A 21,416-nucleotide genomic window follows, 5' to 3' on the forward strand; every position below is an offset into this window, starting at 1 on the left:
GACTACCCAATTCCCCTCACATGGCATGAATTGACCCGGGCGAAGGTTCATTCACTTGCCGCGTGAACTGCTGCGAGTGGGAATCGAACCTCAGTCGCCTGTGCAGCAATCAAGGTCAATGACCACTATACCACAGCGCCCATTTTGATGACGTTGAGTCCAGTAAAGTAGAGGGAAGGATTCCGCCATCTCGAAATTTTAACTTTAGTTCTCAAAAGTCAAATAAAAACACCTAAACAATGAAACATGTTGTCACGGGGACAAGGAAAACTGTCTCTCTGATAACAATAAATTTGTATTTGGGATAGAATCTGGAACCCAACGCTGGAAAAAGGGGATGGCCGTTTGGACATTGTAGAATTAAGGGCACAAGCATAAAGCAGAAAAAATCTTTACATGGCAATTAATCAAATGGTTGGCAATACTGACAAAGGTCAGCTAATAATTAATATCATTGACGATTCGCTCTATCTAAATATTAGAGAAGAAATTGTTTTCAATACCAAATGTCCAAGATTCTTGGATTAACCTTCGATAATCTCGTTTGAATCGCATATGGAAAATCTTTGCAAGAAAACTAGTTTGAAAATAACCGCCTTAGCCAGAATGAGCACATATCTCAGTTTAAAAAAAAGAAACGCTTAATGAATGCTTTCATTAAATGCCACTTCAATTACTGTCCTCTCATATGGATGTTTCAATTCGGTAAACGGTTTTCGACACCTTTTCGGTAGTACTACTAATGTGCATCTATGAACAAAAAACTAATGATAAAATCTCGAGAAAATTTCAAAAAAACACCTTTTTCGGGACATTTCCGTCCGGTTCTGTGTGCTCCATCACATTTTGGGCATTGCTATTTTACATCATTGTGCAAAAAACCATGAAAATCTGTCGAGTATAACGAGGGAACCCCGTTTTACGCCGGTTTTTGGCTGTTCCGGCGATTTTTAAGGAGTTTCGGGTTCAAAGAATGATTTTTTTGGAAATCAAACCATGTTAAGTTTTGGGCATCATCATAAAGAACCTTTTTCTGTAAAGAAACGATTAAATAAGTTGAAAAAATGTGATGGAAATATGAAAAAATGACGATTTCCGACGATAGGTAGATTTTTAACATTTTCAGGCACTTTCTGAAAGTAACTATTTTATTCAATTGAGGATAACTTTTGATCTACAATCAATCATGGTCGTAATATTTGAAAAAAAAGGGAAATCCACCGGGAAGTTTTGAAACCACTATCGATTTGTAAGTGCTTTAAAGTAGGTTGGAAGGGTAGAGTTTTAACATGAGACTTGAGACTTGGATCTCAGGATCTCAGGATCCAAATGTTCAAAAATGGTCCAATAAGGATCATAATATAGCGAGAAACTCTTTTGTGCCGCACCCGGTAGAGGAACCATAAAAATGTGGGAATTTTTTTTAATTTCTTTTTCATATTATTAATTTTCAAATTATATAAATCATCATCCATAAAAATTATCCCATTAGGTAAGTAAAATCTCCCTAACTTAATTAATTCAATAAATAATAGGGAAGAAATTCTGACAGGGATTTAATTTTGCGGACAGAGGAAAAAGTTTTTCACATTCAGAGGGAATTTAATTCAGCGGATGGCTTGAAAATTTAATCTGGCGGGATCTTAATTTCACGGATTTTGATTAAATCCCCCAAATCCGCCAAAATTTCTTCCCTTAAGATAACTATCTTTGTCCCAAAAACCCAAAATTCACATGATGATTATGCTCTTGGAAGGAGCTTGCTCGTAACCACCAAAGTATTGTTTGTCAAGATCTTTCCTCCATCTTACAAAGGAGATACAGTCAAATTGAACCCACAATGTCGGACGGTAGAACTAGAGCAACTTTTTATAACCCGCAAGCATAGGCTTTTGCAAATTCATCAAAAAGAACGACTCCGTTACCATCAGCATCTAAACGTTTCATGAATTCAACAAATTCATCATCACTCAACGGTTTAGGGAGATTAGCGCATGCGCGTTTCGCTTCTTCCACTGTGATCGTGTTATCACCATTTTGATCGAAAATCTTGAACACTTCGTACGCTTCTTCGTATTGTTTGTTCGCGTTCAAAACGTCCGCGATGAGCGCGCGGAATTCATTCAAGTCAATATCTCGACTCCCGTCTGCGTCGAATTTATAGACTAGCGACTTGACATCTTTTACGGAAAGTTTCACACCGATTGATTTGAACATTTTACCGAGTTCCCTGGTTGAGATTTTTCCGTCACCACTTTTATCAGCCGCTTGGAAAAGTTCTTTTATTTGATCGTCATTGGAAGCCATAGTTATTTGTATATTTTTTATTGTGACTGAAATTGAAGAAATAAATGCACTGAAAAACATTTTTTGTGGTTTGTATTCTATGTAAAAGAAAAAGTGAACAGTGTAAAAAAAACTGATGCCTAAGTCTGCAAGTGAGAAGAGCAGTCCAAGAAGACATTTGCTCAGATTATCGAATAAAGAAAAAATTGACACGATATTGGTCCAAGTAACAAAAGTACAAAAGTTAACATTCGCGAATTCAACTACATCCATCTGGGATATTTCATGTCATTCTTTCTAACGAATTGAAACGAACAATTTTGACTTTCAAATCGCTTTTGAACCGGCATATTTCAATTAGAAATTTATCCTGTTACTAGTTCCCGTTTCTGTTTAACTTTTAATATTTATTTCTTTAACTTCTTTTCCTTTTACAGCGCACCTGGGGAGACTAGAATCTACATCTGACTGAACTTTGATCTCTGAATATATTTTTTTCTATTTCTATTTCTATTTGGTTGAGTCGCAGGAGGCTTAGAGGCCCATTTTCGTAACTATAGACGCTTTCAATTAGCGCCCCGTCAGCACCTTGAACTGACTACCCAATTCCCCTCACATGGCATGAATTGACCCGGGCGAAGGTTCATTCACTTGCCGCGTGAACTGCTGCGAGTGGGAATCGAACCTCAGTCGCCTGTGCAGCAATCAAGGTCAATGACCACTATACCACAGCGCCCATTTTGATGACGTTGAGTCCAGTAAAGTAGAGGGAAGGATTCCGCCATCTCGAAATTTTAACTTTAGTTCTCAAAAGTCAAATAAAAACACCTAAACAATGAAACATGTTGTCACGGGGACAAGGAAAACTGTCTCTCTGATAACAATAAATTTGTATTTGGGATAGAATCTGGAACCCAACGCTGGAAAAAGGGGATGGCCGTTTGGACATTGTAGAATTAAGGGCACAAGCATAAAGCAGAAAAAATCTTTACATGGCAATTAATCAAATGGTTGGCAATACTGACAAAGGTCAGCTAATAATTAATATCATTGACGATTCGCTCTATCTAAATATTAGAGAAGAAATTGTTTTCAATACCAAATGTCCAAGATTCTTGGATTAACCTTCGATAATCTCGTTTGAATCGCATATGGAAAATCTTTGCAAGAAAACTAGTTTGAAAATAACCGCCTTAGCCAGAATGAGCACATATCTCAGTTTAAAAAAAAGAAACGCTTAATGAATGCTTTCATTAAATGCCACTTCAATTACTGTCCTCTCATATGGATGTTTCAATTCGGTAAACGGTTTTCGACACCTTTTCGGTAGTACTACTAATGTGCATCTATGAACAAAAAACTAATGATAAAATCTCGAGAAAATTTCAAAAAAACACCTTTTTCGGGACATTTCCGTCCGGTTCTGTGTGCTCCATCACATTTTGGGCATTGCTATTTTACATCATTGTGCAAAAAACCATGAAAATCTGTCGAGTATAACGAGGGAACCCCGTTTTACGCCGGTTTTTGGCTGTTCCGGCGATTTTTAAGGAGTTTCGGGTTCAAAGAATGATTTTTTTGGAAATCAAACCATGTTAAGTTTTGGGCATCATCATAAAGAACCTTTTTCTGTAAAGAAACGATTAAATAAGTTGAAAAAATGTGATGGAAATATGAAAAAATGACGATTTCCGACGATAGGTAGATTTTTAACATTTTCAGGCACTTTCTGAAAGTAACTATTTTATTCAATTGAGGATAACTTTTGATCTACAATCAATCATGGTCGTAATATTTGAAAAAAAAGGGAAATCCACCGGGAAGTTTTGAAACCACTATCGATTTGTAAGTGCTTTAAAGTAGGTTGGAAGGGTAGAGTTTTAACATGAGACTTGAGACTTGGATCTCAGGATCTCAGGATCCAAATGTTCAAAAATGGTCCAATAAGGATCATAATATAGCGAGAAACTCTTTTGTGCCGCACCCGGTAGAGGAACCATAAAAATGTGGGAATTTTTTTTAATTTCTTTTTCATATTATTAATTTTCAAATTATATAAATCATCATCCATAAAAATTATCCCATTAGGTAAGTAAAATCTCCCTAACTTAATTAATTCAATAAATAATAGGGAAGAAATTCTGACAGGGATTTAATTTTGCGGACAGAGGAAAAAGTTTTTCACATTCAGAGGGAATTTAATTCAGCGGATGGCTTGAAAAATTTAATCTGGCGGGATCTTAATTTCACGGATTTTGATTAAATCCCCCAAATCCGCCAAAATTTCTTCCCTTAAGATAACTATCTTTGTCCCAAAAACCCAAAATTCACATGATGATTATGCTCTTGGAAGGAGCTTGCTCGTAACCACCAAAGTATTGTTTGTCAAGATCTTTCCTCCATCTTACAAAGGAGATACAGTCAAATTGAACCCACAATGTCGGACGGTAGAACTAGAGCAACTTTTTATAACCCGCAAGCATAGGCTTTTGCAAATTCATCAAAAAGAACGACTCCGTTACCATCAGCATCTAAACGTTTCATGAATTCAACAAATTCATCATCACTCAACGGTTTAGGGAGATTAGCGCATGCGCGTTTCGCTTCTTCCACTGTGATCGTGTTATCACCATTTTGATCGAAAATCTTGAACACTTCGTACGCTTCTTCGTATTGTTTGTTCGCGTTCAAAACGTCCGCGATGAGCGCGCGGAATTCATTCAAGTCAATATCTCGACTCCCGTCTGCGTCGAATTTATAGACTAGCGACTTGACATCTTTTACGGAAAGTTTCACACCGATTGATTTGAACATTTTACCGAGTTCCCTGGTTGAGATTTTTCCGTCACCACTTTTATCAGCCGCTTGGAAAAGTTCTTTTATTTGATCGTCATTGGAAGCCATAGTTATTTGTATATTTTTTATTGTGACTGAAATTGAAGAAATAAATGCACTGAAAAACATTTTTTGTGGTTTGTATTCTATGTAAAAGAAAAAGTGAACAGTGTAAAAAAAACTGATGCCTAAGTCTGCAAGTGAGAAGAGCAGTCCAAGAAGACATTTGCTCAGATTATCGAATAAAGAAAAAATTGACACGATATTGGTCCAAGTAACAAAAGTACAAAAGTTAACATTCGCGAATTCAACTACATCCATCTGGGATATTTCATGTCATTCTTTCTAACGAATTGAAACGAACAATTTTGACTTTCAAATCGCTTTTGAACCGGCATATTTCAATTAGAAATTTATCCTGTTACTAGTTCCCGTTTCTGTTTAACTTTTAATATTTATTTCTTTAACTTCTTTTCCTTTTACAGCGCACCTGGGGAGACTAGAATCTACATCTGACTGAACTTTGATCTCTGAATATATTTTTTTCTATTTCTATTTCTATTTGGTTGAGTCGCAGGAGGCTTAGAGGCCCATTTTCGTAACTATAGACGCTTTCAATTAGCGCCCCGTCAGCACCTTGAACTGACTACCCAATTCCCCTCACATGGCATGAATTGACCCGGGCGAAGGTTCATTCACTTGCCGCGTGAACTGCTGCGAGTGGGAATCGAACCTCAGTCGCCTGTGCAGCAATCAAGGTCAATGACCACTATACCACAGCGCCCATTTTGATGACGTTGAGTCCAGTAAAGTAGAGGGAAGGATTCCGCCATCTCGAAATTTTAACTTTAGTTCTCAAAAGTCAAATAAAAACACCTAAACAATGAAACATGTTGTCACGGGGACAAGGAAAACTGTCTCTCTGATAACAATAAATTTGTATTTGGGATAGAATCTGGAACCCAACGCTGGAAAAAGGGGATGGCCGTTTGGACATTGTAGAATTAAGGGCACAAGCATAAAGCAGAAAAAATCTTTACATGGCAATTAATCAAATGGTTGGCAATACTGACAAAGGTCAGCTAATAATTAATATCATTGACGATTCGCTCTATCTAAATATTAGAGAAGAAATTGTTTTCAATACCAAATGTCCAAGATTCTTGGATTAACCTTCGATAATCTCGTTTGAATCGCATATGGAAAATCTTTGCAAGAAAACTAGTTTGAAAATAACCGCCTTAGCCAGAATGAGCACATATCTCAGTTTAAAAAAAAGAAACGCTTAATGAATGCTTTCATTAAATGCCACTTCAATTACTGTCCTCTCATATGGATGTTTCAATTCGGTAAACGGTTTTCGACACCTTTTCGGTAGTACTACTAATGTGCATCTATGAACAAAAAACTAATGATAAAATCTCGAGAAAATTTCAAAAAAACACCTTTTTCGGGACATTTCCGTCCGGTTCTGTGTGCTCCATCACATTTTGGGCATTGCTATTTTACATCATTGTGCAAAAAACCATGAAAATCTGTCGAGTATAACGAGGGAACCCCGTTTTACGCCGGTTTTTGGCTGTTCCGGCGATTTTTAAGGAGTTTCGGGTTCAAAGAATGATTTTTTTGGAAATCAAACCATGTTAAGTTTTGGGCATCATCATAAAGAACCTTTTTCTGTAAAGAAACGATTAAATAAGTTGAAAAAATGTGATGGAAATATGAAAAAATGACGATTTCCGACGATAGGTAGATTTTTAACATTTTCAGGCACTTTCTGAAAGTAACTATTTTATTCAATTGAGGATAACTTTTGATCTACAATCAATCATGGTCGTAATATTTGAAAAAAAAGGGAAATCCACCGGGAAGTTTTGAAACCACTATCGATTTGTAAGTGCTTTAAAGTAGGTTGGAAGGGTAGAGTTTTAACATGAGACTTGAGACTTGGATCTCAGGATCTCAGGATCCAAATGTTCAAAAATGGTCCAATAAGGATCATAATATAGCGAGAAACTCTTTTGTGCCGCACCCGGTAGAGGAACCATAAAAATGTGGGAATTTTTTTTAATTTCTTTTTCATATTATTAATTTTCAAATTATATAAATCATCATCCATAAAAATTATCCCATTAGGTAAGTAAAATCTCCCTAACTTAATTAATTCAATAAATAATAGGGAAGAAATTCTGACAGGGATTTAATTTTGCGGACAGAGGAAAAAGTTTTTCACATTCAGAGGGAATTTAATTCAGCGGATGGCTTGAAAAATTTAATCTGGCGGGATCTTAATTTCACGGATTTTGATTAAATCCCCCAAATCCGCCAAAATTTCTTCCCTTAAGATAACTATCTTTGTCCCAAAAACCCAAAATTCACATGATGATTATGCTCTTGGAAGGAGCTTGCTCGTAACCACCAAAGTATTGTTTGTCAAGATCTTTCCTCCATCTTACAAAGGAGATACAGTCAAATTGAACCCACAATGTCGGACGGTAGAACTAGAGCAACTTTTTATAACCCGCAAGCATAGGCTTTTGCAAATTCATCAAAAAGAACGACTCCGTTACCATCAGCATCTAAACGTTTCATGAATTCAACAAATTCATCATCACTCAACGGTTTAGGGAGATTAGCGCATGCGCGTTTCGCTTCTTCCACTGTGATCGTGTTATCACCATTTTGATCGAAAATCTTGAACACTTCGTACGCTTCTTCGTATTGTTTGTTCGCGTTCAAAACGTCCGCGATGAGCGCGCGGAATTCATTCAAGTCAATATCTCGACTCCCGTCTGCGTCGAATTTATAGACTAGCGACTTGACATCTTTTACGGAAAGTTTCACACCGATTGATTTGAACATTTTACCGAGTTCCCTGGTTGAGATTTTTCCGTCACCACTTTTATCAGCCGCTTGGAAAAGTTCTTTTATTTGATCGTCATTGGAAGCCATAGTTATTTGTATATTTTTTATTGTGACTGAAATTGAAGAAATAAATGCACTGAAAAACATTTTTTGTGGTTTGTATTCTATGTAAAAGAAAAAGTGAACAGTGTAAAAAAAACTGATGCCTAAGTCTGCAAGTGAGAAGAGCAGTCCAAGAAGACATTTGCTCAGATTATCGAATAAAGAAAAAATTGACACGATATTGGTCCAAGTAACAAAAGTACAAAAGTTAACATTCGCGAATTCAACTACATCCATCTGGGATATTTCATGTCATTCTTTCTAACGAATTGAAACGAACAATTTTGACTTTCAAATCGCTTTTGAACCGGCATATTTCAATTAGAAATTTATCCTGTTACTAGTTCCCGTTTCTGTTTAACTTTTAATATTTATTTCTTTAACTTCTTTTCCTTTTACAGCGCACCTGGGGAGACTAGAATCTACATCTGACTGAACTTTGATCTCTGAATATATTTTTTTCTATTTCTATTTCTATTTGGTTGAGTCGCAGGAGGCTTAGAGGCCCATTTTCGTAACTATAGACGCTTTCAATTAGCGCCCCGTCAGCACCTTGAACTGACTACCCAATTCCCCTCACATGGCATGAATTGACCCGGGCGAAGGTTCATTCACTTGCCGCGTGAACTGCTGCGAGTGGGAATCGAACCTCAGTCGCCTGTGCAGCAATCAAGGTCAATGACCACTATACCACAGCGCCCATTTTGATGACGTTGAGTCCAGTAAAGTAGAGGGAAGGATTCCGCCATCTCGAAATTTTAACTTTAGTTCTCAAAAGTCAAATAAAAACACCTAAACAATGAAACATGTTGTCACGGGGACAAGGAAAACTGTCTCTCTGATAACAATAAATTTGTATTTGGGATAGAATCTGGAACCCAACGCTGGAAAAAGGGGATGGCCGTTTGGACATTGTAGAATTAAGGGCACAAGCATAAAGCAGAAAAAATCTTTACATGGCAATTAATCAAATGGTTGGCAATACTGACAAAGGTCAGCTAATAATTAATATCATTGACGATTCGCTCTATCTAAATATTAGAGAAGAAATTGTTTTCAATACCAAATGTCCAAGATTCTTGGATTAACCTTCGATAATCTCGTTTGAATCGCATATAGAAAATCTTTGCAAGAAAACTAGTTTGAAAATAACCGCCTTAGCCAGAATGAGCACATATCTCAGTTTAAAAAAAAGAAACGCTTAATGAATGCTTTCATTAAATGCCACTTCAATTACTGTCCTCTCATATGGATGTTTCATAGCAGGGCTCTAGAAAATAAAATCAACAATCTACATAAAAGATGCTTGAGAATCGTTGACTCAGACTAAAACTCATCATTCGAAGATCTGTTGAAACTTGACGAGTAATTCAATCCTTATCCACAGAGCTATTTAAATCAAAACTCAAGAAACAAAAAGTAAAATCTTTTTCAAAAACCAATGTAAGATCAAAACGAGAAAAAGGAATTCCTTTCGTAGTAGAGTAGTTGAAAATGAAATAAATGGAAAATCGTCTTTAGCTTTCTTGGGATCTAAAATTTGGGCTTCCCTTCCTGATGACTTTAAAAAACTTAAAAACCTAAACGAATTTAAAAAAGAAATCAAGCAATGAAGGCTCACTGCTTTTCCTTGCCGAAACTATCGCACCTTTATCCATGGCGTTGGTTTAATCGATTGAATTTAAATTACTTTGTAAATAATACATGATTTTGAGTATCAACCTTTTAGATAGATTTGTAATTGAAAGTTGATATTAATTAGCCTCGAGCTAAGGACACATTGTACTATTATACATCAACTACCTTATCAGGGAAAAAGATGTCGGAGTTTAATTTAGTCGGATTTTTTTTTCGTCGGGAAAAAATTTCGTCACCTAGAAGCATTTTCGTCACTTTTCCCCGAGCAAAATTTTAAATTCGTCGCTTTTCCCCGACCAAAATATCAAATTCGTCACTTTCACCCGACTAAATTGTTCAAAAGAAATGGTTCCCTTCACTAGCTCAAAAATGGATCTTGAAATTCGATGTTTAAAGCACCAATTTCGGTAAAGAGGTAAAAAAAATCAGATTTAAATTTTGGTTGCGGTATTAAATTTTGGGTAAATGTTTTGGTCAGGGATAAAAAATTCGGGTACAAGTTTTGGTCGGGTGATAAAACGTCGGGGAAATATTTCGTCACCCCCTCAAGATTTTCGTCACTTTCCCCCGACATTTTTTCCCCGATAAGGTATAAAGAAAAGAAACATAAACAGTGGTATTAATTTACCAACACACAGTCGGTACCACTACATGAAAAAAGCAACTATTGCCTTAACGGGAAATATTTCCCGAACGGGAAGGTGAAAATAACCCGAAAAGGAAACTGTTTCCAGATTGAGAATTTCATCACTTTTCTGTTTCCCGTTTCAAGAACTTTTCATCGTTCCCCGAACGAAAATATAATTTTTGTAAACAAAGCAGATTTTTGTTTCCCGATCGAGAAAAAGTTTCCAAATAGAGAAGTCTTTAATTGGGAATGGGGAAAGTAGAATTAAGAAGCGATTACCCGGTGGAATTCTTAACTACCTGGTGAATATTGTTTATTTTCCCTCCTTTACTAGAAGTTTTAAACTTTCCACAGGCATTTCCGGAGTGCTCAGAGGCCACTTTCCCGATCAGGAAACTGGTGAACTTCCCAATTTGGAAAGTCTAGCCATTTAGGGAAGTTTTCACCTTCCCGTTCGGGAAATATTTCCCGTCAAGGCAATAGTTGCCTTTTCCATGTAGTGGTCCCGACTGACAGGCAAAGCCGAAAAATTAAGTAATATGGCAATTACACTTGGCCACTTATTAGCGCTACCAGCTTATCAAAAAGCCATAAGTGGCCTCCGGGCTACCCTTGGGAGGGACAGTGACTGAGCTGCCAAAAAGCTCAGTCGTTATTCCATAGTCAGCCACTCTAAGACATTATCATGACAAATCGCTATCCTATATGACACGGCATATGGGTAGGTCGAAAACTATAGCATTTGAAATCCCCGATAAAAAAAGTCTGCAACAAATACCGAAAAAGGACAACTCGTATACCCCCTGAAAACTTAAGTACCATTACCAACATACAAAATCATTCATATAAAAACTTCAGCACTTAACTGTACCTTAACTCAATCATGGTATAAACACAACATTTCCACTTAAATCAAAGATTTGCCATGTCACTCAAATAACATCAAAACAAATCTCCATATCTCATTTTTGTCAATACTTTCACATCATTTTTTGTGGAAGCAATTAAATAACGACACTCCCCCTTTTGAGTCTCTCCAACACAGTGTGGATTTATATGCAATTTGACACACAGTACTGACCATAGCGTGGTATCAAAAGATTTTCCACGAGATTCTGGTTGCAAGGCAACGCCCATTTTGTTTAAACTTATCCTCCCCAGCGAAGCTCCCCAGCGAAGCGCGTTTAAAGCTCTTTTTTAATAAGCAACTCCAATTTCCGGGTCAGGGCTGGGGTTGCTTGTAGCTCAATTTCTGAAAATATGCTTCGAGTATCCCTGATATTATACCATATTTATGTTTATTGGGTCAAGGGCTATCGTCTGCCATGGTTAATTCTAAAAAAGCTTTTACTTTAAGAGAGAGTGAAACAAATTGCCAAATTTGAGGGCTCGAGCCTTAGCAGCCTGGCTGCTTATATAAAAACACTCGATTTGAGAACGAACCGGTAATTTTTAGCGAATTTTCGCGAATTTCGACCGAGACTCAAATCTTTAAAACAAAAATATTTGTGGACAGAACCACGAAAGCGTAATATCGGCGTTTTGAATCTTCTCGTGAAAGATCTTTTCAAAACGATTGAAATTTGTACAGCCGAAAATATTTTTTTTCCTTTTGAAAGCTGGATTGTCAAATTTATTTCAACATTTGTATTTCTCTACATAAGAATTTTATTTCCTTGTGAAGGATAGGTTCTATGTTGGATTTAAAAACTTTAATCTTAAGGTTAGAGTCAAAAAGAAAAGATGTCCAAATTTTGTGTAGTTTGTTACACGCACTCCAGGCAAGTGCTTTTGATTGCCTTCACATGGTATTCTAACTGGTCCAGGGTCTAGAACTACCTTCTAGAGACTGCAACCTTCGAGGAAAGAACTTAACGGGAAAAACAACTATGTAGTTGTCGCCAAGAGGCTTCAAAATATCTCCAAGTGAAGTTTCTAGCACCAAAGAGTAAAGTTTCTTTTTCATCATTTTTCTCAGAAAAACTTTCTGAATTATCTTTGACAAGGGTATATAATTTGTTAGAATTTTAGCATTTGTTGAAAAAATGCCAAGCAAAATAAAGATCAGTGAATTGGCTTTAAATGGCAATATGAAGGTACAAAGTACTAGTAGGTAAAGGGACTGTAGAGAAAAGAAATAACGATAGTTCACTTATACAAAAATATCATTGTTATTAATGTTTCATCTATTCTTTTAATATAACAGTGTTCATTCGTTCGTTCGAAAACATTATTCCAAAAAACAATATCCCCCTTTCGTCTAGCGTCAAACATATCTCTTACAAAAAAGGATTTTTTTCACCACAAACTTAAATGTAGCGACGACCAAACAAAAAAATTAAAATATCTTACAAAGTTTATTTTCTAATACTTTTTTCCTAGTACTTTTCACGTGAAAAATTGTAAATATGCTATGACGTCATCAATTCACGTGACCATGATGACGTCATCAAAAATACCTAAAGTCTAATTTTTCATTTCAAAAGAAGAGTTGTAATAAAATTATAATCTAACACCTCAATTATTCACTTCTGGAATAGATATCTGTCCGAAAAGTAAAGTTTGGTGTCCGAAAAGTTGTGTAGCTTAGCGACCAATATTAAATTAAAAGGTGATGCTAAAGTGTGTGTGTGCAAAATTGTAATAAAAGAGATCGAATTAACGGTTTGTGATTAAGGTCATCTCAAAATATATGTTCCAAAGTAGATGTTTCCACAACAATGTGAAACCAAATAGCCATTGTTCCTGAAGCAGCATGTGTCCATCAGAATCTTCCCATTACTCTAAAGTCTTTCAACAAAAACTTTTTTGAAAGGGGAGCCATCATCAACAACTGAACTATCACCAACAATGAGCTAGAGCTGACATTTTCAAAAGTTAGGAACCCGATATTGATTCGTCTGGACATCTTGGTAGCAAGGAAACTTTAAGGAACCAACATTCGTATTGATTGATAAGCATTGCGCCATGCTAGCATGCTTTCGGTGTGTTCTCCCGAATTGGATTTCCCTGGTTACTTCAATTCCGCAATCGGGGAATTTGAAATCCGATATTAGGGGAGTCAGGACCCTGGTTCTGGCTCTTTCGGAATAGTTGAGAATCCGGAGAAAGAAGCAGCGCGATTCATGGGTTTGACTTCGATTGAGTTATGACCGAGTTGCGTGGTGTTGTGTTGGTAATGGTTAGACGCGGACAGGTTGTGTGGCTCCATGGTGGGTTCGCTTGTCCGCTTCTTCAACATCTTGAATGGATTTTGAACCTGCCGATATGAAAAACGATTTCGTTTTTACTACTCAAATACTATACCAGAAATAAGATATAGACGTTTTCACGTTTTGTTACGTAACTTACGCCATTATGGAAGGAAACGTTCGAATCCGTCGAAGCCCCAGGGGCTTCGGGGGCTCCGAAAATCCTGGGTGGGAAATGAAGCCTTTTATTTCCAGCACGTGACCCGCGTGTTTTTCAAAGAAAATTTCTAAATGCGGGGCAAACTTAAGACTTCACATTTTCTTGCTTAATAAAGTTTGAAGATTCCTCTCTAGCCCCTTCAGGGCTTTCATCCCCTACGTATATCAAACGTTTGCTTTCATAATGGCGGAAGTTATGTAACTTAACAAAGCATGAAAAACCTATATGCAAAAGAAAATCACCTTGGTGACTAGCAGGAAAAAAGCTTCATTCTACAAACATGTTTTGAATTTCTAACTCGAAGTTGATGGAAATTATGTTTTCTTCGTGCATATGACAAATATCTTCTATGATGTTAGCTTTTTCAGTTATTTTATTGATATAATTTATGATCTTTAGATTCAAGGGTTAGTGTTAATTCAAAGGTTAATACCAAGTTATTTTTGGTAAGCTTTATAATTTAATTGCATATTTTTAACTGACATAACAAACAGACATAGACAGACAGACAGACGGACAGACACAAGAACACATACAAAATGATCAATAACACGACAGACGTGGTCTAGCTTACCTTATCAATATTTCAAATATCGAAGTAATCAATAGGAGGTGCTGGTTCGAGCTTCTGTTGGTGAGAAGTTTCATTGGATGGTGATGATGAAGATGAAGGATTGTTAGTCTTTGGAAGAAAGAAATGGGGAGGAGGTTTAATGGATGGAAATGTTGATGACAATGGTATGATGTATTATATGAACGATTAAGGGTTAATATGAAGAGCCATAGCTAGTATTCAGAAAAAAATTGTATTAGCATACCGGAAGTTGCTCTAATGTCGACATCTTAATCTGATTCCGACACCCTTTTTTAGAGCTGGGATAATGGGAAGGTCGGAATCGCTGATTGAAACTATATTTCTTGGCTTTGTAGTCGGAGAAGAAAAAGTATTTTTTCAATCACTGATTCCGATGTTTCTATCATTCTTATATTTAAAGAAGGGTGTCGGAATTAGACGAGGGATGTCGACATTATAAAAATTACGGTACTCTGAGAGGGATGTGACATAAGAATATGGAGGTAATATAAAATCTTGTGAATGAAAATAAATGATATGATAATTGTATATACATTAATAAATAAAATAAATAAATATAAATTGAGACAATGGTGTTGTATGTTACGATGTGTGTGTGTGTAATTTTGTATGGTATAGTATGTTATTATGATATAGTATGTGGTGTAATGTGTCGTTCAGGTGTTATATAATAATGGTATTGACGGAGCTGTATTACAATAAGTAAGTGATTAGTAGGTAACTTGTATAATAAATAGTTTTTGAAGGTGTCACACATTTAAGACGTGAACTTTTTGTATGTGGTGTTGGCTGTCAGTCAAAATGTCTGTGTCTGTCCGTTAAGTCAAGTCAAATGTATCGTGGATGAATTAAGAGTGTGTTGACGTGCAACTTTCGTGAAAGAATTTATCCGTCGTGCATTTTGCCTGTGCTCTGATCGCAAAGTCATGCTACGTGCGTCGTCGTAGAGAAAGTGCATAATTTATGTTATCGCAACGTGCGTTTAGAAAGAAAAGTGATCGAGTGTGTTGAACTTGCAGTGAAGTTTAGTGTTTTGTTCAGTTGCATTTTGGTGCGTTTAAAAAGTGTGCTTTGTTTTTCTATTTGAACTTACAAGTAAATTATTTTGCCCGTCATCTTGCTGAACGGTGGGCGGTGTAGAAACAAATTGAGGCGGTTGTTGGGCGTGCGCGGCCACTTCAGAAGTTACATCTGATAAGGGCTGAAAATTGAGTCGATTGAAAAGTTTAAGTGAAATATATGCTTAGGTTTTCGAAAGTTCGGTTTTTCTTGCTGTTTCAGTGCAAAACATATTGACGTGTCAGATGTGCTTAACATTTGCTAACACTGTGCAAACTCTTTATCAAAATTTAGTGATCAGATACGTATTGCAATAGTTGTGCTTGTTGGCCATTATAAAAAAATTTACGAAAATAATTGCCAGACAATATGAAAAGAAGAATCGACTCATACCAGGTGCTCGACTTTCATGGGTGGTAGTTCGGATGTTGAACTATTGGCGGACGGCCCTCCAGACGATAAATTACCATCGCTTGTTATTAACATGCCTACCAGATAAAAAATTTAATTATTAAGTTTTTTGAAGAACTATTTACATCCTAGTATTTGGAGTACAGGGGTTAAAACTATTTGTAATCAGTTCTAAATTCGCTTTCTTTCTTTAACTGCAACGTTTAGATTTTTATGAGAAAGACAAAAAACTTTAAGATAATATCTCGATAGTTATTTTAGTCCCCAGCCAACTGGCTCGGAACTATCTATCTATGAACTGAACGGAACATTGGGAGGAGCAGGGCTTTGAACCGGGAACCCCTTGTTTGTATGCCTGACGTCATAGAGCACTCAGCCATCGCTCCTAACAGGCAAAGTGACCATACACTTGTGTTATTTTCAATGTTGATTGAATACATGATTTTCCTATAAGCAGATTCATGTAACAAAGTCACAAATATATGCCGAGCAAAGCTCTGATTGACTGAGACATGCAAAGATTACCTCATACTTTGAACATTTGGTAAAAATATGTTTATGAAAGCATTTTTAGCCGATCAGAGCTTTCCTCAACGTTTTTTCGTGACTTTTTTGAATTTACCTGGCCCGACAGCATTCATGTCGAGAACATGAGCGGGTGATGAATGACTTCTGGCGTGGCTGATGACAGGTTCGATGATGGCACTGGTTGAAGCTGACGATTCATTCTTTAGTGCGTTCCTCGATGATTTACGATCTGGTTTCTCCAGTGATCTGTTCAAAGAAGAGTGAAAATTCTCTCACTTAGCTAACAGTATAATTTCTTTTCACATTAATCGAGTGCAGACAATATCATTGGCAAGGCAAGAAATAGCTTAAATATCGTGCATAATATAATGAAAATTTCCTTTCTATGAGACATTGTTTAGCCCCCCCCCTTTCCTCCATCTACAATGCTGGTAAGTGACTCAGTTGACCAAAGTATCCTCTCAAACTGCTCACATGTAGCATTGTGGGGGAAGGGGGTTTCGTTGAAAAGTGGAAAATTCTCAGAAATTCTCATAATCTATGCACGGGATTGTACCTCATCCTATATATGAAGAATATAAACGTCATATGATGACAAGACATTTATTTATTCTTAAACGGAAGAAAGAAATAGCACTGGTTAAAGGAAAGTGTTTCTTACTTTGAGCGTGTGACGTGCGAAGAGCCTTTCTCTTTACCATTACTTGAACCTCCACCTTTCATAGTTTTCTGTAGATACAAGAAATGACATAATAATTCCATATCATATGATATCATACAATAAACAAACAAATGCTATTTATTACTATAGTTCTAACATAACGAAAACAAACGCTAAAAAGTATCCAAATATTTTGGAAGTGATTTAGGGAAAGGATATATTTCCAGTACCAAAGGGACGAGTGGACCAGACAAAAACGACAAATAACAAACAAATTCGTTGATAGCCCAAGGAAGCAAAAGATTCATTAATAAGTGCTAGGTTAAGGATCAATACTCCTTCTTTAGCCTCAGAGCGTTACTAACGCATTACTCCTTGCTTAGAATGAGGCACAGTTGGGGGTCACGTGACACTTACCAGTAAGGTCGTTAAATGTCCTTGTATTGTTGTGGTGGAATTTGTCACCTCATTCTGTAAAATAAACACATAAACCAATCAATGAATGAAGTCTTCGCTTAACCTATTAAGTGTCGCAAGCATCAAATGAGATCGCCCGATTTGTGTCGGTATAGGTCTGATTATAGGAACAAGATGATCATTTTGACACCGCCCAGCTCCGCCCAAATACAAAACTAAATCAATAAGTGACAATTTTGTCTCAATTGGGACGTGTGCGGGTATAGATGACTAGAGGAATGTAACATATGGTTATCAATACAATAATGCCCTATTTTGAAGTTAAAACGAGATTTAGAAAAAACCTTAAGCGGAATGATACTCACCCTTTGTTCCGCCGTCGAAACATCTTTCGTTGAGAGTACAAACGCATTTACACTTTCCGTTAATCTTTTGGCTGAAATAATGGAGCAGAGTAGAGTATTGGATGGTAAATCTTGATACAGACTTAGGAGCTTACACCCCAAGCCTTTGATGGCAAAAGCCTTAAACATATAACATGAATCCATGTGTAATATGAAATAGGAATCGAAAAGTTATAAAATTAATTTAGGAATTGAAAATTGACTGTTTGTATTCTCTTTTTTTATTAAGAAGAATTTTATAAGAACAATGCTGAGCCTGGATTTGCTGTATTTTAAACATATTAAGAGTTGTGGTATCAAAAATCCAGTAAAAAGCCTTAAACTAATAATTTTGCCCTTAGAAAAATTAAGAACAATGTGAGGCTCAAAAGTGCAACAAAAAAAACGAGGGCCTCGATAAAAATGGTTATTATAAAAAAAAGAGCGAATCTTCTCCATCCAAGACACTAATGAAGAGTTTCATTAAAGGTCGTATCTGTGAAGAGAATAGTTGCATACTTTGAGCGATTGCGGCCAGAACAATGTCTCGTGGTTGTTGCGGTGCTTTTTCGTCCATCTGAAAGAAAAATAATCTTGGAATGTGAATGAATTCTACTCATCTAGTCTGCAGTTATTTAAGATATAATGGTAATGTATACATACAAGGCTTTAGTATGATAGATTATCCGTATTTCGAAGTGAGTTTGGGTATGGGTATGTCTTATAACTAAAATAAACGACTCAGACCCACGCACTGGCCGCATTTTTGAATAGATTGAAAGTCAGAAAATTATCTAGAGTTATCACCAATTTTATGTAATCAATAAAAGAAACGGGTGTGAGGTATTACCTTTTCAGCCCCTGGACTTTGTTGTCCCTGGAAACAAAAAAAAATACAACCAGATTATTAGATCATTAGTGAAAGACTTCGAAGGTCACATAATGAAAATACCAGGCTTTCAAAAGACTTTGACCAGCCAAAACCTAACCAATAACAGCCAGAGAGCCTCAAAGAAATGACGGATGAATATTCATCTCAGAATATTCAAGCCTAAATATTTCAAGCCAATAAGAATGAGTTAAGCTGCACTGAAATGTACTGGTTGGTGTAAAGAAAGACATCCCGTGCAAACAAAATCAAGATTTACCCTCATTTCAGCGATGATATTCATTCGTCGTTCCAGTAGTTTCTTCAACTCTTCATCAGAGCTGGCTAATTCATCTGCGAAAGAAGATTATACCAATCACTGGTTATTTTCTACCGGGTGACCCACGAAAAAGTATAACAGTTTGGAGGCTAACTGTGTCCGAAAAAGTTTGAATTTTAACTAATTTCTTTTTCTTGGTAAAGAGGAAAGGGAAACTTAAATTTTGATGTATCATTTTTTAATTTTGGAAAAGTAGTTATCGAGACATGGAGGTATAAAGTCAAAAGTCATTATAAAAAGCAGTCAAAAAACGTCAAAAAAGACAGTATCAAATTTGTATCAGAACAAACATCTTTCCTTTGATCATTTGATATTTCTTTGTCTTAAAGTTTCGTTAAGAAAAAAATAAGTCTTTTTGGGAATAAATAAAAAGTTTGTTATTCTTTTCTGAATCCTTCCGGTAAAAGAAATCAAAATGTCTTTCTCACTTGATGTCTTTTTTTATTTGTTAATTGATTAATTTGATACTGTCTTTTTTGACGTTTTTTAACTGTTTTTTATAATGACTTTTGACTTTATACCTCCATATCTCGATAACGAAAAAAGAATTTAGTTAAAATTCAAATTCTTTTCGGACACAGTTACCCTCCAAACTGTTATACTATTTCGTGGGTCACCCGGTAGTATAGAAAAGTATGGGCCAGTTTTTAACATTGATTTATTCCATACGTGTTAAGTTTGTAAATTAAAATAGACGATTTAGGCATAGCAATATTAATTTACGTCTACTAATTATTAAGTCGATATAAGTAGAGAAGAAATTTTAACTAATTTCATTTCACATCGTGTTTAGGTGTTTTTCTTCAACCCCACTGGTTCTCTTTCTCCGGCAAAATGTCCACTTCATTTGCCGATCCCTTAAAAGGCAAAGAAGTATCAAAAAAGAAATGCCATCTTACTTTGGAGTTCTTGAAGTCGTTCAGGCGACACTAAATTTTCGACTTGTGTTTCGTCTACGGAGGAGGACTGTTTCGTGATACTTCGTCTTTCCTCTGCGGGGGAGGCGATGGACGTTGATGTCGTTAGACCTCCACGACGTCCCCTGTCGGTGTCTGGAAAGAGAGAGAAGATTGTTTTTAATGAGCAAGTATTAATACACGTTTTTAGAGAAAATATACAAAATTACTAAGAAAGACTTCAAAAAATCTCGTAAAGTTGAAAAGGCTGAGCCAAAATCTACATGTATAGAATATATACATAGAAATATCCCCAACAATTCCCAATGAAATAGTGACGTTAAAGGATAAGGTTTCATCTCTGCTCTTTTTTAACGTGGCCATCGAATGAAGTTGAGATTCCTATGCAGGTTTTTACCTTTTGCTTTCATTAGTTCCGCAGCTTTGTTGATTTGACCCGTCCATCTAAAAATGAAAAATTGTACATTTTAAGTATGTCAAGTATACCTTGAAGACGTCAACTCAACACGACTTTAAAAGCTCGGAGACTGACTCTAAATATTGATAATTTGAAAAAATAATCAAAAATAGTCCACGTATACACCTTTAGATAGTCATTAATATAATAAGTCCTCAAGTAATGTGTGATGTATCTAATACTACAAGTAGAGCATAGTGTTAAACACATTATTTTTCGAAGAAATACCTTATCAGTAGAGAAAAAAGTCGGTGAAAAAAGTTGACCGGTAAAAAATCCACACGATAGCAAAAAAAGTGCGCACTTTAAAAAGCGAATAAACTTAAGGAAACTTTTCTTACTTGATTTTTTCGGTCCTTGATTGGGCAACCAGTTCGTAGATTTGTGGTCCCGTTATGGAAGTACTGACCATGAAGAACGCCGTTTTATCTGAAATGAATTACCAGAGAATCCGTTCAAAACACTGTACAGACGGCCCACTTTTGCCCTGCCCAATCTAATTGGGTCCCAATCTAAAAAGTGGGTAGAAAGCTGGCTGTCTTCTAAAGTCAGTGCAATGCCTTCTTTTAATTTTTTCAAGCAATGATTTTAACTACCAATTTCATGCTCACTTTTTGTCCCCTGTAACAATCAGGGCAGAACGTCGGACGTCTAAACTAAAGCTAACTTGTTATATAGAAAAAGGTTTAATAAAAATTGACAAAAAGCCTGGTCTAATCTTTTATAGGCGAAATTTAGATTTATTTGTCTCAATTCACTCGTTTAGGTTCCAAATTTAATGCGAGAAAAGACTAAGAAGATTTGTAGCTTACCAACAGCAACTTCACGGATGATAACGTTCGTTAGTTTGATGATTGGACTGTGACCCTGCAATAAAACAAGCTTAGTCAATAATGTGCACAAATAGGATTACAATCAGGGAAGATATATTCCTATTGTGGGTGAAGAATGTGGTTTTAAGTTAACATTAGTCAAACAATCTTGTAATTATGCCAGTGTATTCAGCTTCGGTGAA

At 36.2% G+C, this 21,416-nt stretch overlaps 4 protein-coding genes across 12 annotated transcripts in view; all 4 read right to left on the reverse strand.

Moving 5' to 3' along the window:
- Window positions 1–1,869: 1,869 nt before the first annotated feature.
- On the reverse strand, window positions 1,870–2,307 carry LOC136820637 (calmodulin-like). The gene has a single exon (XM_067076833.1). It carries the CDS (start codon window positions 2,305–2,307, stop codon window positions 1,870–1,872), a length of 438 nt encoding a protein of 145 aa, XP_066932934.1.
- Window positions 2,308–4,752: 2,445 nt separating this feature from the next.
- On the reverse strand, window positions 4,753–5,190 carry LOC136820638 (calmodulin-like). The gene has a single exon (XM_067076834.1). The coding sequence runs from the start codon at window positions 5,188–5,190 to the stop codon at window positions 4,753–4,755; it is 438 nt and encodes a 145-aa protein (XP_066932935.1).
- A 2,445-nt stretch (window positions 5,191–7,635) lies between these two features.
- On the reverse strand, window positions 7,636–8,073 carry LOC136820639 (calmodulin-like). Its single transcript, XM_067076835.1, has one exon. It carries the CDS (start codon window positions 8,071–8,073, stop codon window positions 7,636–7,638), a length of 438 nt encoding a protein of 145 aa, XP_066932936.1.
- Window positions 8,074–12,506: 4,433 nt separating this feature from the next.
- The window catches only part of LOC136820696 (rho guanine nucleotide exchange factor 1-like), a 41,052-nt gene continuing 32,142 nt past the window's right edge, over window positions 12,507–21,416 (reverse strand). For 3 of the 9 annotated variants that reach the window (XM_067076897.1, XM_067076895.1, XM_067076901.1), the window contains 15 exons: window positions 21,214–21,268; window positions 20,743–20,830; window positions 20,342–20,388; window positions 19,927–20,079; window positions 18,968–19,041; window positions 18,670–18,696; window positions 18,339–18,396; window positions 17,802–17,872; window positions 17,437–17,490; window positions 17,020–17,087; window positions 16,453–16,604; window positions 15,813–15,907; window positions 15,454–15,561; window positions 14,340–14,447; window positions 12,507–13,613 (listed from right to left, as the gene is read on the reverse strand). In XM_067076897.1, the coding sequence (XP_066932998.1) occupies window positions 14,352–14,447; window positions 15,454–15,561; window positions 15,813–15,907; window positions 16,453–16,604; window positions 17,020–17,087; window positions 17,437–17,490; window positions 17,802–17,872; window positions 18,339–18,396; window positions 18,670–18,696; window positions 18,968–19,041; window positions 19,927–20,079; window positions 20,342–20,388; window positions 20,743–20,830; window positions 21,214–21,268 (1,146 nt within the window). In that variant the 3' untranslated portion in view covers window positions 12,507–13,613; window positions 14,340–14,351. The remainder of the gene's footprint in view (window positions 13,614–14,339; window positions 14,448–15,453; window positions 15,562–15,812; window positions 15,908–16,452; window positions 16,605–17,019; window positions 17,088–17,436; window positions 17,491–17,801; window positions 17,873–18,338; window positions 18,397–18,669; window positions 18,697–18,967; window positions 19,042–19,926; window positions 20,080–20,341; window positions 20,389–20,742; window positions 20,831–21,213; window positions 21,269–21,416) is intronic. The other 6 variants (XM_067076898.1, XM_067076896.1, XM_067076903.1 and 3 more) reach the window with 4 other exon arrangements.

This window comes from Clytia hemisphaerica, unplaced genomic scaffold (assembly GCF_902728285.1).
Source record: "Clytia hemisphaerica strain Z4C2 unplaced genomic scaffold, Clytia hemisphaerica genome assembly, whole genome shotgun sequence".
Taxonomy (NCBI): Eukaryota; Metazoa; Cnidaria; class Hydrozoa; order Leptothecata; family Clytiidae; genus Clytia; species Clytia hemisphaerica.